The sequence below is a fragment of the Saimiri boliviensis genome, chromosome 13 (assembly GCF_048565385.1).
Source record: "Saimiri boliviensis isolate mSaiBol1 chromosome 13, mSaiBol1.pri, whole genome shotgun sequence".
NCBI classification, from domain to species: Eukaryota; Metazoa; Chordata; class Mammalia; order Primates; family Cebidae; genus Saimiri; species Saimiri boliviensis.
Window position 1 is genome coordinate 29,602,521 of NC_133461.1, and position 12,958 is coordinate 29,615,478.

General features: G+C 52.5%; 1 protein-coding gene across 2 annotated transcripts in view; it reads left to right on the plus strand.

Annotated features, from left to right (window-relative positions):
* Window positions 1–12,504, plus strand: part of SMAD7 (SMAD family member 7) — a 33,152-nt gene extending 20,648 nt beyond the window's left edge. For both annotated transcript variants that reach the window (XM_003926080.3, XM_010336843.3), the window contains exon 4: window positions 10,443–12,504. In XM_003926080.3, coding sequence (XP_003926129.1) covers window positions 10,443–10,981 — 539 coding nt within the window. In that variant the 3' untranslated portion in view covers window positions 10,982–12,504. The remainder of the gene's footprint in view (window positions 1–10,442) is intronic.
* Window positions 12,505–12,958: the final 454 nt, after the last annotated feature.

The following is a 12,958-nucleotide window of genomic DNA, read 5'->3' on the forward strand; positions in this document are numbered from 1 at the left end:
AGGAAAAGCAAGAAGTTTGTTCTCAGTGTGATCGGAGTACAGGGTACAGTTCTTACAAAGAGATGGGCCCCATCTCCTGCTCAGTGGGGGCACAATCAAAACCCCGCTGGGGGCTGTTTCCTGGGGAAGAGCCCTGGAAGGTGGGACATGCAAAGATTCAAAAGTTCCCCCCTCCCCCATAGGGTGTGCAGGATTCCCGAGTCCCAGGAGAGGGCCAGGAGAGAATTTCAGTGGTGGGGCCAGCATCCTCCAGGTTTCTGTTGCTAGAGGCTGTCCTGCTGTCCTGGTTGAGGCTCAGTGTCTCAGTCCCTTGGCTGGCTGCTTGGCCTTTGAAGGAGCCATTTTTGTGTTCTAGGCCTCAGTTTTCTCATCTGCAAAATAAGGGCTTGGACTTGGCTGTCGGGTCCATTCAGTGATATGTGATCTTTGTCTCTTGGGTTTGAGGGGTGTGGCAATGACACCCCTGTTGTATGGTAGCCAAAGTCTACTTCCATTCTATTTATTATTTTATGTTATTATTATTATTATTATTATTTTTTTTTTTTGAGACGGAGTTTCGCTCGTTACCCAGGCTGGAGTGCAATGGCGCGATCTCGGCTCACCGCAACCTCCGCCTCCTGGGTTCAGGCAATTCTCCTGCCTCAGCCTCCTGAGTAGCTGGGATTACAGGCACGCGCCACCGTGCCCAGCTAATTTTTTGTATTTTTAGTAGAGACGGGGTTTCACCATGTTGACCAGAATGGTCTCGATCTCTTGACCTCGTGATCCACCCGCCTCGGCCTCCCAAAGTGCTGGGATTACAGGCTTGAGCCACCGCGCCCGGCTATGTTATTATTTTTTTAGAAGAGACAGGGTTTCACCATGCTGGCCAGGCTGATCTTGAAATCCTGACTTCAGGTGATCCTCCCACCTGAGCCTCACAAAGTGCTGGGATTACAGGAGTGAGCCACCGCGCCCGGTCGGCTGCTTCCATTCTAAAATAAAAAGGTTGCAGTTCTTTGTGTTTCTTGGCTTGCAAACTCTTCAAGTATGGGTGAAAGCTGAGGACTCTTTGCCCAGAAAAATGGACGATACGGTACACTGCAATTCGTATGCATTTGCAGGGGGCCGATATCCTTGCTGAAGCCCAGCCCCACCGTGGATTCCCCGATTCAGGAATGCCGTGTTGAGGAGGACAGGTTATGGGATGCAAAGGAGAGTGTTAAGAGAGCTGAGGCCTTTTTTCTTACTGTGGTAAAATACGCATGAAATTTACCGTATTGACAGTTTTTAAGTGTAGAGTTCTGTGGCATTAAGTACATTCATGTTGTGCTATTGTCCCCACCATGCACTCCCAGAACTTTTCATCTTCCCTAGCTGAAAGTTTGTCCCCAAGAAACACTAACTTCCCTCCTTTCCTCCCCCCAGCACCTTTCTGTCTTTGCATTTGCCTTCTCTAGGTACTTCGTAGAAGTGGAATCAGACAGTGAGTGCCCTTTTATGACCGGCTTATTTCACTTAACATAATGGCCTCGGAGTTCATCCATGCTGTAGCGTGTGTCAGAATTGCCTTCTTTTTTCATGCCGGATAATATTTTATTGTAAGGATATATCCCCTGTTTGGTTGATTCGTTGCTTGATGGACACTTGACTTGCTTGTGCCTTTTGGCTGGTGTGAATAGTGCTACTGTGAACATGGATGTGCAAACACCATTGGAGTCCCCACTTCCAGTTCTTCTGGGATATGTACCCAGGGGTGGAATTGCTCAATTCTACGGTCATTCTGTGTTTAATTTTTTAAGGCACCGCCAATGGCAGGGCCTCTTTGACTTGTGTGACTGCACATTCTGATCACATGGGGTGGGGAGCCCAGCCACTGGGGGGTGGGTTCGAGGGTGAATCCTGGGGCAGAGAGAGTGAGAAAGGGGGGAGGGGAGAGTCTGTCCCTGCGTGGTGGGGGAGGGGCAGTGCTGGGCTGCTGCAGTAACCAGCTAGATTGGAGCTCACATTTATGGGAGCCCACGTTTATGGGAGGCCTGGAGGCTCTGGAAGGTGGGGCACCCAGCACGGAGCAGCTGGCCGTGTAAGTTGGACTCCAGAGCCTTGTGACAGCAGCTTCTGGGTAGAGGACCCTTTCATTCTTCTTTTATTCCCTTGACCTCTTAACTGGAGGTGAGGAGTGGGAGGGCCCACCAGAGGGAGTGGGGCTCTGGGGCTCGGGTCTGAGAGGTCCTGGGTGCTTTAGGGGTGAAAGGGCTGGGGTGGCTGAACAGTGAGTGTGTCCAAGCGGGAGAGATTAGATTACAGAGGCAGACAGAAGTAATGATTAACTTTTCCAGTCTGCACACTGTCTCCAGGCTGGCGTACTGTTGTTTTTCCCTCTAAGTACAGTGCGGCCCTGGCCTGGCCAAGCCCTGGTATTGGGTTGTAAAGCGAGAGATGGAATGAGGGCTGGGAGTGCTCGGGGAGGGGGCCAGGGAGGGAGCTTGCTGGAGAGAAGGGAGCTTTTCCATCAGATCCAGCGTTGGAATTTATTGGCCGGAATGCAGTAAATGTTCAAAATGCCATCCCATCCAACAGTTTTCATAATTGTTATGGAACAAGGGGAGCCGGGGGAGGGGAGGGGTAAAAAGGACTTTTGTTTCTCACTCTATTTTTTTACGTCTTCTGACAGTTTTCCTACTCTCCAGAAACTAGAGAGGAGTCGGACCTGTGGGGGATGGGTGCGAGAGGGCTGGGTCTGCCTTTGGGTCCTGTGATACCTTCCAGGGCCTAGGGGTCCTGGTACCCTGGGCTTTATGAAAATGAGGCCCGCAGCAAGAGTAGATTGGTTTCTTGCACACACGGAGCCCCCACACCTGCAAAACCAGGGAAAAAACTGGCCTGGCCATCTAGGGGTTTTGTCCTTTTGGAAAATTGGCTTATGATGTAGCGGTTTGTATTAAGATGTTTATGAGGCTTTAAAGTGTGTGTGTGAGACAGAGAGAGAATGAGAATAGAATAGAATCAGCATTCAGTGCCAGCTGCCCATTTGGGAATCCAGATAGGGAATTTGGGGAGTCTCCTGACACTCTCAGGGTGGCAGGTGGGTAGGTGGGTGTATCCAAGAGACTTGGATGTCCCTCTTGGACCTGATGGACTTTCTGTTCCATGCTTGTCCTAGCCCTTGTGTCTTCCTGGGGGGTGCCAGGGTCATGCCCAGAGAGAAGGCCGCTGAGCAGATAATGCCATGCACAGCTAAGGGCTTCTATGCCTGCTAACATGTGAACCCCTTTCTGAAGAGAGCTGCTCTGAGTCACTTGGGGGGTAATAGGGGGAACCCGGTTGGTGCACCACGGAGGGGAAGTGTCTGGAAATTCAAACTTGAGAAATGATTCGGCTGCATGCACGCTAAACAGCAGCCAGAGAGGCCCTTTACTGTCAATATTATGAATGGAGTTGGCTGGGTCGGGAGTCCCCACCCTTCCTCTGAGGCCTCTCTCCGAGGAGCCTGGGCAGAGCAGGCCTCCTCAGACGGCAGTGGCTGGAGGCTGCTGGGTACATGCTGTAATTTGCATGGCTGAACGCTGGGGCACAGGAAGCCGCGTCAGCCCGGCTGGCGAGACAGACAAGAGCTTTTGATTTGTGTGGCTTTCCTCCCCTTCCCTGTGCCACCCTCAATTACATTCTCCATGGCGAGATAAATGCTCTTTGGAGCGTTTCTCCCCAGCTTGGGGGCTTCAGGCTCAGATGTTTGGGGGATTTGGGGGGGGTGACATTTTAGTTCTAGGAATTGATGATTTAACATAATTTGTAAGGCTACGGCCACCAATTAGTGTTCTAGACCAGCAGGGTCTACCAGATATGTAGGCTTGGGAGAGGTGGCAAGGAGGGCGATCATGGAGAAACTTGGAGAACCGAGCCTGCGCGGTGGGACTGTGGGAGGATGCTGGTGATAAAGAGATTTTCTCTTGGGGCTTACCTTCTCTTGCAGGTGATGAATAGCAAGACAGAGGAAAAAGTCATTTCTGACTCTGAAATTTTTTAAAAAGTTGGGTTAGACATAGACACAGCAAAACCTGACTCAAACCTCCTTTCCCCTTTGATTCTATTTTGTTTTATTGTTGCAAATTAAATGCAAAAATGTGCCCTGCTCCTCAAAGTGTTCTTACCCTCTGGAAGGTAGCAAAAAAAAAAAAATGGAACCAGTGTTGTTTAATACTGAGAATCAGAGTGTAGCCAGAGACCAGGAAGGCCCCTGCGCCCATCTGCCCTTGTCCCCTTTACATTATTTATGGACTGGGCAAACTGAGACCCCGAGAGGGCAAGCCACTTGGCCAAGGTCACAGAGCAGCTTGCTGGCAAAGAGGCCATTTCACTCCTCCCCCCCCCCCCCACTTCTTGTTGCAGGGGAGTCGGGCCCTGTGCTCAGCTCTGAAAGCTGGCACAGCATTTCCACAGCGTGTTCCGAAGGACACTTTGGGGGAGGAACAGTGGGACTGCCGGCTCTAGAGGCCAGTGTCCACAGCTCACACTGGCAGTGTTCTGGGCCGGAACTGCAGCTCTGCGCTTTGGCCAGTGACTCGTGCCTCTCCCCTCCACTCCCTTTTGAAAGATAGACTGGGGATCGTGTGCCACCTCAGAGGGCTGCCGTGGGCCACTTAGAAAACACAGCCTATGCAAAGTGAGTGCTTAGTGTAGGCATTGGCCCAGAACTGTTCTCGCATGGGGTGTGGGGCTGTGAGGATAATAGGAAAGATGGGTGGGCATTTCCTGAGCAGCTGGAGAACCCAGGAGCCTCAGAGATGAGACCAGGGAGCATTCCCGCAAGCTGGCCTCCATCACTTTTGCATCGAATTGGCACAGCAACCTTCTGAGGCTGGCCCTGGGGAACGTGCTTTAAGGATGAGCTGAAGATACCCCAAGGCCACATGCGAGGTTGGTGTGAAATGGGTGTCTGGCTCCGTAGCTGGTCAGCTCACCTCTGGGGTTGGCACAGGGGCGTGGTTTCCGCCATGGCTAGAACTCCCTAGGATGTGGAAATGAAGCCTGCTGGGTCCAGGGACCAAGCAGCCTGGTCTTTGAAGGAGACGCTGTGGCACCCCCTGCCCACCCCCAAGTCCAGCCATCTCACTTCACTGGAGATGCTGCAAAGCATGAAAAAAAAAAAAAAAAATCCAGCGTTCTGAGGTCAGCCTTCCAGCAGCCATAGTCAGCCTCTGATCTGTTCGGGGAAGGAGTGTGGGGTGCTGGAGATGGGTTGGGCCCTAGCGTTTTCTGAGTAACTCAGAGTTCACCTGAAACAGTGGTTTCTTTCCTCTATGAGGAACTCGCTCTAAACCCCAGCATTGTCTGTGTTGCCTGAAGAATCTGAGGGAGCTCTGGGGTCCTATTTCCCGTTCTTCGTGAGGCTGTGAGCATGGTGGATTAGAGCCTGCCCCGGACCTTAAAGTGAGCCCGGTTATCTCAGCAAGTTTTCTGTGTCTCTATTAGGGGGGTGGCATTTGCCTGTTGAAAATAAGAGACCAGCAAGGGTCCTGTTACTTCCCATAGATAGGATGGATTGGCACTGGTGTCCCCTTTTATCTTGGGCTTGTCCCTAAAGAGGGCTTGTTCATATGAGACCAGCCAATTTCCTGACAGGGTTGGGAGCAGGAGATGGGTGCTGTGAACCTTTGAGATGTCTGCTGTGGAGGGAGAGACAGGATGAGGCAACCATTGGTGGCGCCTGGGTCCTGAGGAGGGAGGGCCCTGGACCTGGCGAGGGCAAGGCGTGGTGATGTTTGCGCTCCCAGGTTGCCAGGTGCAAGCTGTCTGTGTCCACATTTCTGCCCTTCGTTTGCCCCTGATTGGCACCGGGAGCGTGCATGAGGCGGCCGTGCCTGCCCAGGCGCCCCTCCTCCCCAACTTCTCTGTCCTCAGCCTTCTGCTCTGCTGGACCACGGAGGAGAGGGCTCAGAGGCACGGGGCCCTGTTGGACTTTGGCAGAGAAATACTGCTTCATAATCCAAGTGGCTCACAGAGATGAGAGCCAGTGTAGACCCCTCCTCACCCACCTTTGACCCCAGCTCCCTGGTACCCTGGCAGTTGGGCACATGTAACCATGAGGCATCAGCTGCTGGAGTTCAAGTCTCTAATGGCTTTGTTTCCCAAGCTTGTCCTTGGTCCTCAATGGAATCTTAGGGACCACCTCTCCACCAGCACCTCCTTTGTGTGTATGGACCCAGCCAGGCCCAGATGGCCTCTGTTCCCTGAGCGCCGGTGTTCTCCCAACCCCATGACTGTTGGCGGAGCTGCTCTGCCGTCTGCCTTCAGGTGGAGACAGAAATGGTACTGTTGAGGCACTGAGCATGGCCTTCCCTCACTCCCCCCATTTTTCTTCTTTCTCCTCTCCTGACGCCTTCAAATTAAAAATTTAAGAAAGGAAAAATTCTGGTCAGGCACGGTGGCTCACACCTGTAATCCCAGGACTTTGGGAGGTCAAGATGGGTGGATCATGAGGTCAGGAGTTCGAGACCAGCCTGGCCAACATGGTGAAAACCCTGTCTCTGCTAAAGAAACAAAAATGATCCAGGCGTGGTGGTGTGTGCCTGTAGTCCCAGCTACTCGGGAGGCTGAGGCAGGAGAATCGCTTGAACCCTGGAAGCGGAGTTTGCAGGGAGACGGAGCCATTGCACTCCAGGCTGACGACAGAGCAAAACTCCATCACATACAAAAAAAAAAAAGAGAAAATTCCTTGCTTACCTAAAATGTGGTCTTGAGGCCTGGTCACCCTGTGCCATTGGGACCTGGGGTATGAGGTTCATTCATGAGCCTCTGGTCTCCTGGAAGGGTCTGGTCTGTTCATTCATGAGCAGGGTAATTAAATAACTCTTTGTAAGAGTCAGGGAGCTCCTTGCTAAGTGGTCTTCCCCAAGGCCAGTGCAAACACAGGCTGGAGTCCTCTCCCTTCTCAGTGCCCACCTCCCACTTCCCTTTAAAGGGAGGATTTTATGCTTTAAGGGAAATGGGGAAGGTGGGGGGAACACCTTAAAGGAATTTTAGGCAGATTCAGCATTTTTCTGGTGTTGCTCCAAAAATTCCCTCCACTGTAATAAAAAGAAAAAATTGTGAGCAGGCATCTGATTAGTGAGCTTTTTACAACACAGCTTTTCTTTTGAATGCTTTAAAATGAACACATACCGTTTTAAAACAAGCCCCTGTACAGTTTTCTGGGGAGGGGGAGAAGTTTGTGGAAAATACCAGAGAAGGTTATAAAGCTGAGGGAAATTAACAAGGGACTGTGAGTTTTGCCTTTGGAGGTTAAATATCAGCGAGCGGCCAAGGCACTTCCTTAGTCCTTGTACCCATTGAACTTCCCAGCCCCCTTGACCCGTGGCCTGGGAAGTCCCGGGAGCAAAGCGTCCACACAGACCTTTGTGGGGACACTTGAGCGGGCTGTGGGCCCAATTCAGGGAACTGTTTTTCTGTGAAGATGAAGCTGAGTGTTTCCCAGAAATGACCCCAAATGGCGGAGAATTCAGGGCAAAGAGGGGAATCTCTGTACTGGCCATGGGGGATGTCGGGTGAGGTCTCCAGAAGGTGTGATGTTCACACAAGGGTGTGTGTTCGAGGGCCCATCGCTGTTGCCGAATGGTTTTGCTGGAGAGCTCATATTTTGTGCTCAGAAAGAGTCCCGGCAGGAGGGAGGAGAATGGAGCTGTCCTATAGAGTGGACAGAGGCTGGTGAGGGGGCAACAGGGGAGGAGCAGGCAGGGGTCTCCCTGAAGTGGGTCAGGCACCCAGTGGACTTCGGAGCCTTGTGCACACACAGCAACACTCACGATATTCACGCGCTGCCGTGTATCTGGGCTGGGCCATTAACCTCAGCAGAAAAAAGGCTTTTTCCAGGGGGTGTCTGGCACCAAATTCCTGGGGGGCTACACAGATGAAACAGAAACCCTCCTGACGCCTCCCCTCCTGCCACAGGCCTCAGGCTCCAGTCCTCACCCAGCTCCCTCTGCCCCCAGAGGCCCTCACCCTTGGCAGACAAGGCTCCCACCCCTTGCCTAGGTGGCTAACAGGCCTGGCATGGGGGTACCTCCGTCCCAGGACTCTACTCCACTCACTTACTCCTCCTCTTCCTCCTGTGGGCCTGTGCCAGGTTTCAGTGGGTCTCAGTTGCATGAAACAAAGCATTGTGAGGCTCTGCTGAGGGTCCTGCTCCCTCCCTCCCTCCCTCCCTCCCTCCCTCCCTCCCTCCTCCTTCCCAGCAGCTCCCTGAATCTTCCTTTTCAGGCCAGCTTTGCTGTCCTGAATTGCGAAAATAAGCAAAAGCTTCTTGTATTTCAAAACACCAAAGGGTGGACGTCCTGTGCCTCCCAGAAGAGAGCTTTCTCTCCGCCACACACTCTTCCTCCATGGGCCTTCGGGTCGTCGGTGTAGCCTTCAGAGCTGAACTCCGTCAGCAAGGAAGTTCGGAGACTGCCAGCGCTCCCGCGTTTATTAGCAGTTGATGGATACTTTGCAGAAACAAGTGAATGCCTGATGAGTCACCTTCTCCTTGTCCCTGCCTTCTTTTCCATATGTTCTAGTACATATGTGCACACAGAAACACACAACACACTCATACACACATTGCCGTGAACACACACAGTCGTGCACACACACTGTGCTTCCTAGATACGTGGGGTGGGGGGGGGGCGGTGACCGGCCAGGTTTCTGGTGTTCATTTTCAGTGGAGTGGGGGTTGAGGGAAAGGAATGAGACCTCCGTGTTCCCCTTTGTGGAGCCATCGTGGCAGGCATTTGGGAAGGCCAGCTGCGGGTGTCTGCAGGGAACGGCCGCGCGGGGGGAGTGTGCGTGGCTGCCTCAGCAGGCTGCGGTGTACACATCTGTACAGCTTTACTGACGGGCACCTCCATCCAACACTGGCTGCTACTTAAAAAAAAAAAAAAAAAAAACTGAGTGGAGCCAACTGGTTCCCAGGTCGTAACACGCCTGTGAAAGTTGGAGCGAGTTGGTGTCCTGGGCTGCCCCAGTCACCCAGCCTGCGGGGGCAGCGGGATGCGGCCAGTCCTCTGCCATGAGCCCCTGCACGGTGCCACCCACCATCACTGACTCCGAACCCAGTTACTCCAGAAACACAAAGGCCACACCAAAACACATCTCACTCTCAGCCCCTCCTTTGTGCCCCCCAGATCCCCGAGAGGGAGGAGCTGGGGCTGCAGGGAACGGAGTGACGTGGGGCCCTTCCCCTCTTCCCCTACTCTGCTCTCCCCATTTTTGTTAACAAATACAAGACTTCCGGTCTCCACCCTGCAGCCGCAAACCACAGCGTTCCTGCAGTCTGGCTGGGCTGGGGAGATTTATGGTCTCAAGTCTGAGGCCTGCCTGCTGGCTCCTGCTTAAGAAGGAGTCAGAATGCCCGCTGTTGGGGCTCCCTTTCCCTCTGTGTGAACCCCCTTTTGAAGTCCTCCCAGCTCCTGCTGAGGAAAATCACCTTACCAGAATCACCCCGTGCCAGTGGGAATAGCCCTGTGCAGGGAAGCAGGGTGGGGCCAGCTGGGAGGGAGGAGGGCAGCAGGGTGCTCTGCAGGTTCCAGATGCTTCTGCAGAAGGAGGGGTGGGGGGGACCCCCTGGGGACAGGGGTGCCAGGGGAGAAGGGGAGAAGGGGAGCGCATCCATTTGAGACACATAATCTTCTGTCTGGGCTGGAGGAAGCTTTGTTGGGTAGCTGGGATAATACCGGTCTGCAGGTTGTGATTTGGCATTTTGACACAAATTCACCTGTTGTGTACATGGGCGCTTTGGACACACTTGAGACTTGTTTTTCTATTAGGAATATCGATGTTTTTGTCCCAAGCCACCCTCGTTTTTATTTTTACCAGATAGAGAGGTCCCTCGTGACTACAGCACTGATTTGGGAGCTGGGTGACAGTCACCCAGAGACCGTCACATAGGTGGCCCCAGGGTCTGGACACCTGGGTTCTTGCTCTGGCCGTGTCACCCCTGGTTCTCCAGCAGCAGGCTTTCTGGGTCCTGGTTTTCTCATCAGGATGACCAGGGGCTGGAGGAGCTGGCTTTCCAGGGTTCCATCCAGTTGAAAGATCTGTGACTCCAGGATGTGGCTGAGCCTTTTTGCAGCCCTAAAACCGGACCCCCCCCCCCATGTTAATAAGGGTCCCTTTGCATCTGTGCTCTGCAGAAAAGAGGCTTGGTTGGCCAGGTGGGCACGGCTGCTGGTGTATTCCTGATGGGCAGGGGCCTACAGAGAAGCAGCACCCAGCGCTTCCTATGCTTAAAGAAAGGCAGGCAGGGTCCCGGTCAAAAGCCTGAAAGAGCCTGGGCAAGTCCAGGACCCTCCTTACTGCCACCTTCCTTCTGTCTTGTCCTGAGAAATGAGCTCGTGATGGGGGTGTGTGTATGTGTGTGTGTGTGTGTGTATTCTAGGACTCACCCATGCCCGTCCCCACCAACCCTCTCTGTCATTGTGTCATTCTAGATTCCCAACTTCTTCTGGAGCCTGGGGATCGGTCACACTGGTGCGTGGTAGCATACTGGGAGGAGAAGACGCGAGTGGGGAGGCTCTACTGTGTCCAGGAGCCCTCTCTGGATATCTTCTATGATCTACCTCAGGGGAATGGCTTTTGCCTCGGACAGCTCAATTCGGACAACAAGAGTCAGCTGGTGCAGAAGGTGCGGAGCAAGATCGGCTGCGGCATCCAGCTGACGCGGGAGGTGGACGGCGTGTGGGTGTACAACCGCAGCAGCTACCCCATCTTCATCAAGTCCGCCACACTGGACAACCCGGACTCCAGGACGCTGTTGGTTCACAAGGTGTTCCCCGGTTTCTCCATCAAGGCTTTCGACTACGAGAAGGCGTACAGCCTGCAGCGGCCCAATGACCACGAGTTCATGCAGCAGCCATGGACGGGCTTCACCGTGCAGATCAGCTTTGTGAAGGGCTGGGGCCAGTGCTACACCCGCCAGTTCATCAGCAGCTGCCCGTGCTGGCTGGAGGTCATCTTCAACAGCCGGTAGCCGCGTGCGGAGGGGACAGAGCGTGCGCTGAGCAGGCCACACTTCAAACTACTTTGCTGCTAATATTTTCCTCCTGAGTGCTTGCTTTTCATGCAAACTCTTTGGTATTTTTTGTTGTTGTTGTCGGTTGGTTGGTTGGTTTTCTTCTTCTCGTCTTCGTTTGTGTTCTGTTTTGTTTCATTCTGTGAGAAATAGCTTATGAAAAGAACTGTTGGGGGCTTTTTTTGGAAGGGGGGCTGGGTATGATCGGCAGGACACCCTGCTAGGAAGAGGGGAAGCAGAAATCCAAGCACCACCAAACACAGTGTATGAAGGGGGCGGTCATCATTTCACTTGTCAGGAGTGTGTGTGAGTGAGTGTGTGGCTGTGTGTGCACGCATGTGTGGGAGCCACAGATGGGGAGGCGACGTGCTCTTTGTTTTGTGTCTCTGATGGGTGTCCCCAGCAGAGAGGTTTGCAGCCCCACGTAGTATCTCTCGTGTCCCTTGGACATGCTCAGTGGGGCAGAGGCAGTACCTGGGCAAGCTGGCAGCTGGGGGTCCCCACAGCTGCCAGGAGCACGGCTCTGTCCCCAGCCTGAGAAAGCCCCCCGCCCTTCCTCTCCCACCTCTAGGACACGGGCCTGTCCACAGGCTTCTGAGCAGCGAGCCTGCTGGTGGCTGAACCAGAACCAATTGTTTTTACCCTTGTCTTATTTCCCTCCCGCCAGCCCCTGCCATTGTAGCGTCTTTCGTTTTTGGCCACCTGCTCCTGGATTTCTCTGAGATGGGCTTCCCGAGGGCTGCCGGGGCAGCCCCTCACAGTATTGCTCACCCAGTGCCCTCTCCCCTCATCAGCCTCTTCCCTGCCTGCCCTGGTGACATCAGGTTTTTCCTGGACTTAGAAAACCAACTCAGCACTCCCTGCTCTGAGCCTGGGTGTTGAGCTCTGCTATTAGACCAGCAAGGGGGGACGTCCCTGGGAGGGACATGCTTAGCAGTCCCCTTCCCTCTAAGAAGGATTTGGTCCGTCATAACCCAAGGTACCATCCTAGGCTGACACCTGACTCTTCTTTCATTTCTTCTACAACTCATACACTCGTATGATACTTTGACACTGTTCTTAGCTCAATGAGCATGTTTAGACTTTAACATAAGCTATTTTTCTAACTACAAAGGTTTAAATGAACAAGAGAAGCATTCTCATTGGAAATTTAGCATTGTAGTGCTTTGAGAGAGAAAGGACTCCTGAAAAAAAAAAAACCATGAGATTTATTAAAGAAAAAAATGTATTTTATGTTATATATAAATATATTATTACTTGTAAATATAAAGACGTTTTATAAGCATCATTATTTATGTATTGTGCAATGTGTATAAACAAGAAAAAGAAAAGATGCACTTTGCTTTAATATAAATGCAAATAACAAATGCCAAATTAAAAAAGATAAACACAAAATTGGTGTTTTTTTCTATGGGTGTTATCACCTAGCTGAATGTTTTTCTAAAGGAGTTTATGTTCCATTAAACGATTTTTAAAATGTACACTTGATACCGTGTTGTCCTCCAACTCCTTTTTCTTCTGCTGCTCGGAGGGGAGCGGGGAGGAGTATTCATCCCAGTTCAGTTGAGTTGGCGTCTTCCCAGCCCCGTTCTTGGAGGAGGGGAGACATGGGCCCCAAAAGAGAGACATGTGGAACAGCCCGGTGTTCAACAGTGCTGCAAAGACCTGCAGCTACCAAGACCTCGCTCCCTCCCGCCTGTCTTGAATTCGTAATGGGAAACAACCTACGGGAACCCTGTGGGCGATCATTCAAAAGCTGGTAGGATCGAGGAAAGGGAATTACATCTCGGGTGATTGGGAAGAAGACCGGATTAGGGGATGAATGGATGGGAAAGGTTAGCCCCAAGAACCTGGATCTCTCTGGTTCTTGCCAGCAACCCGCTTGGCGATAATCCCAAACCTACTGTAACTCTGCCAGACTGGATTCCAGGAGGA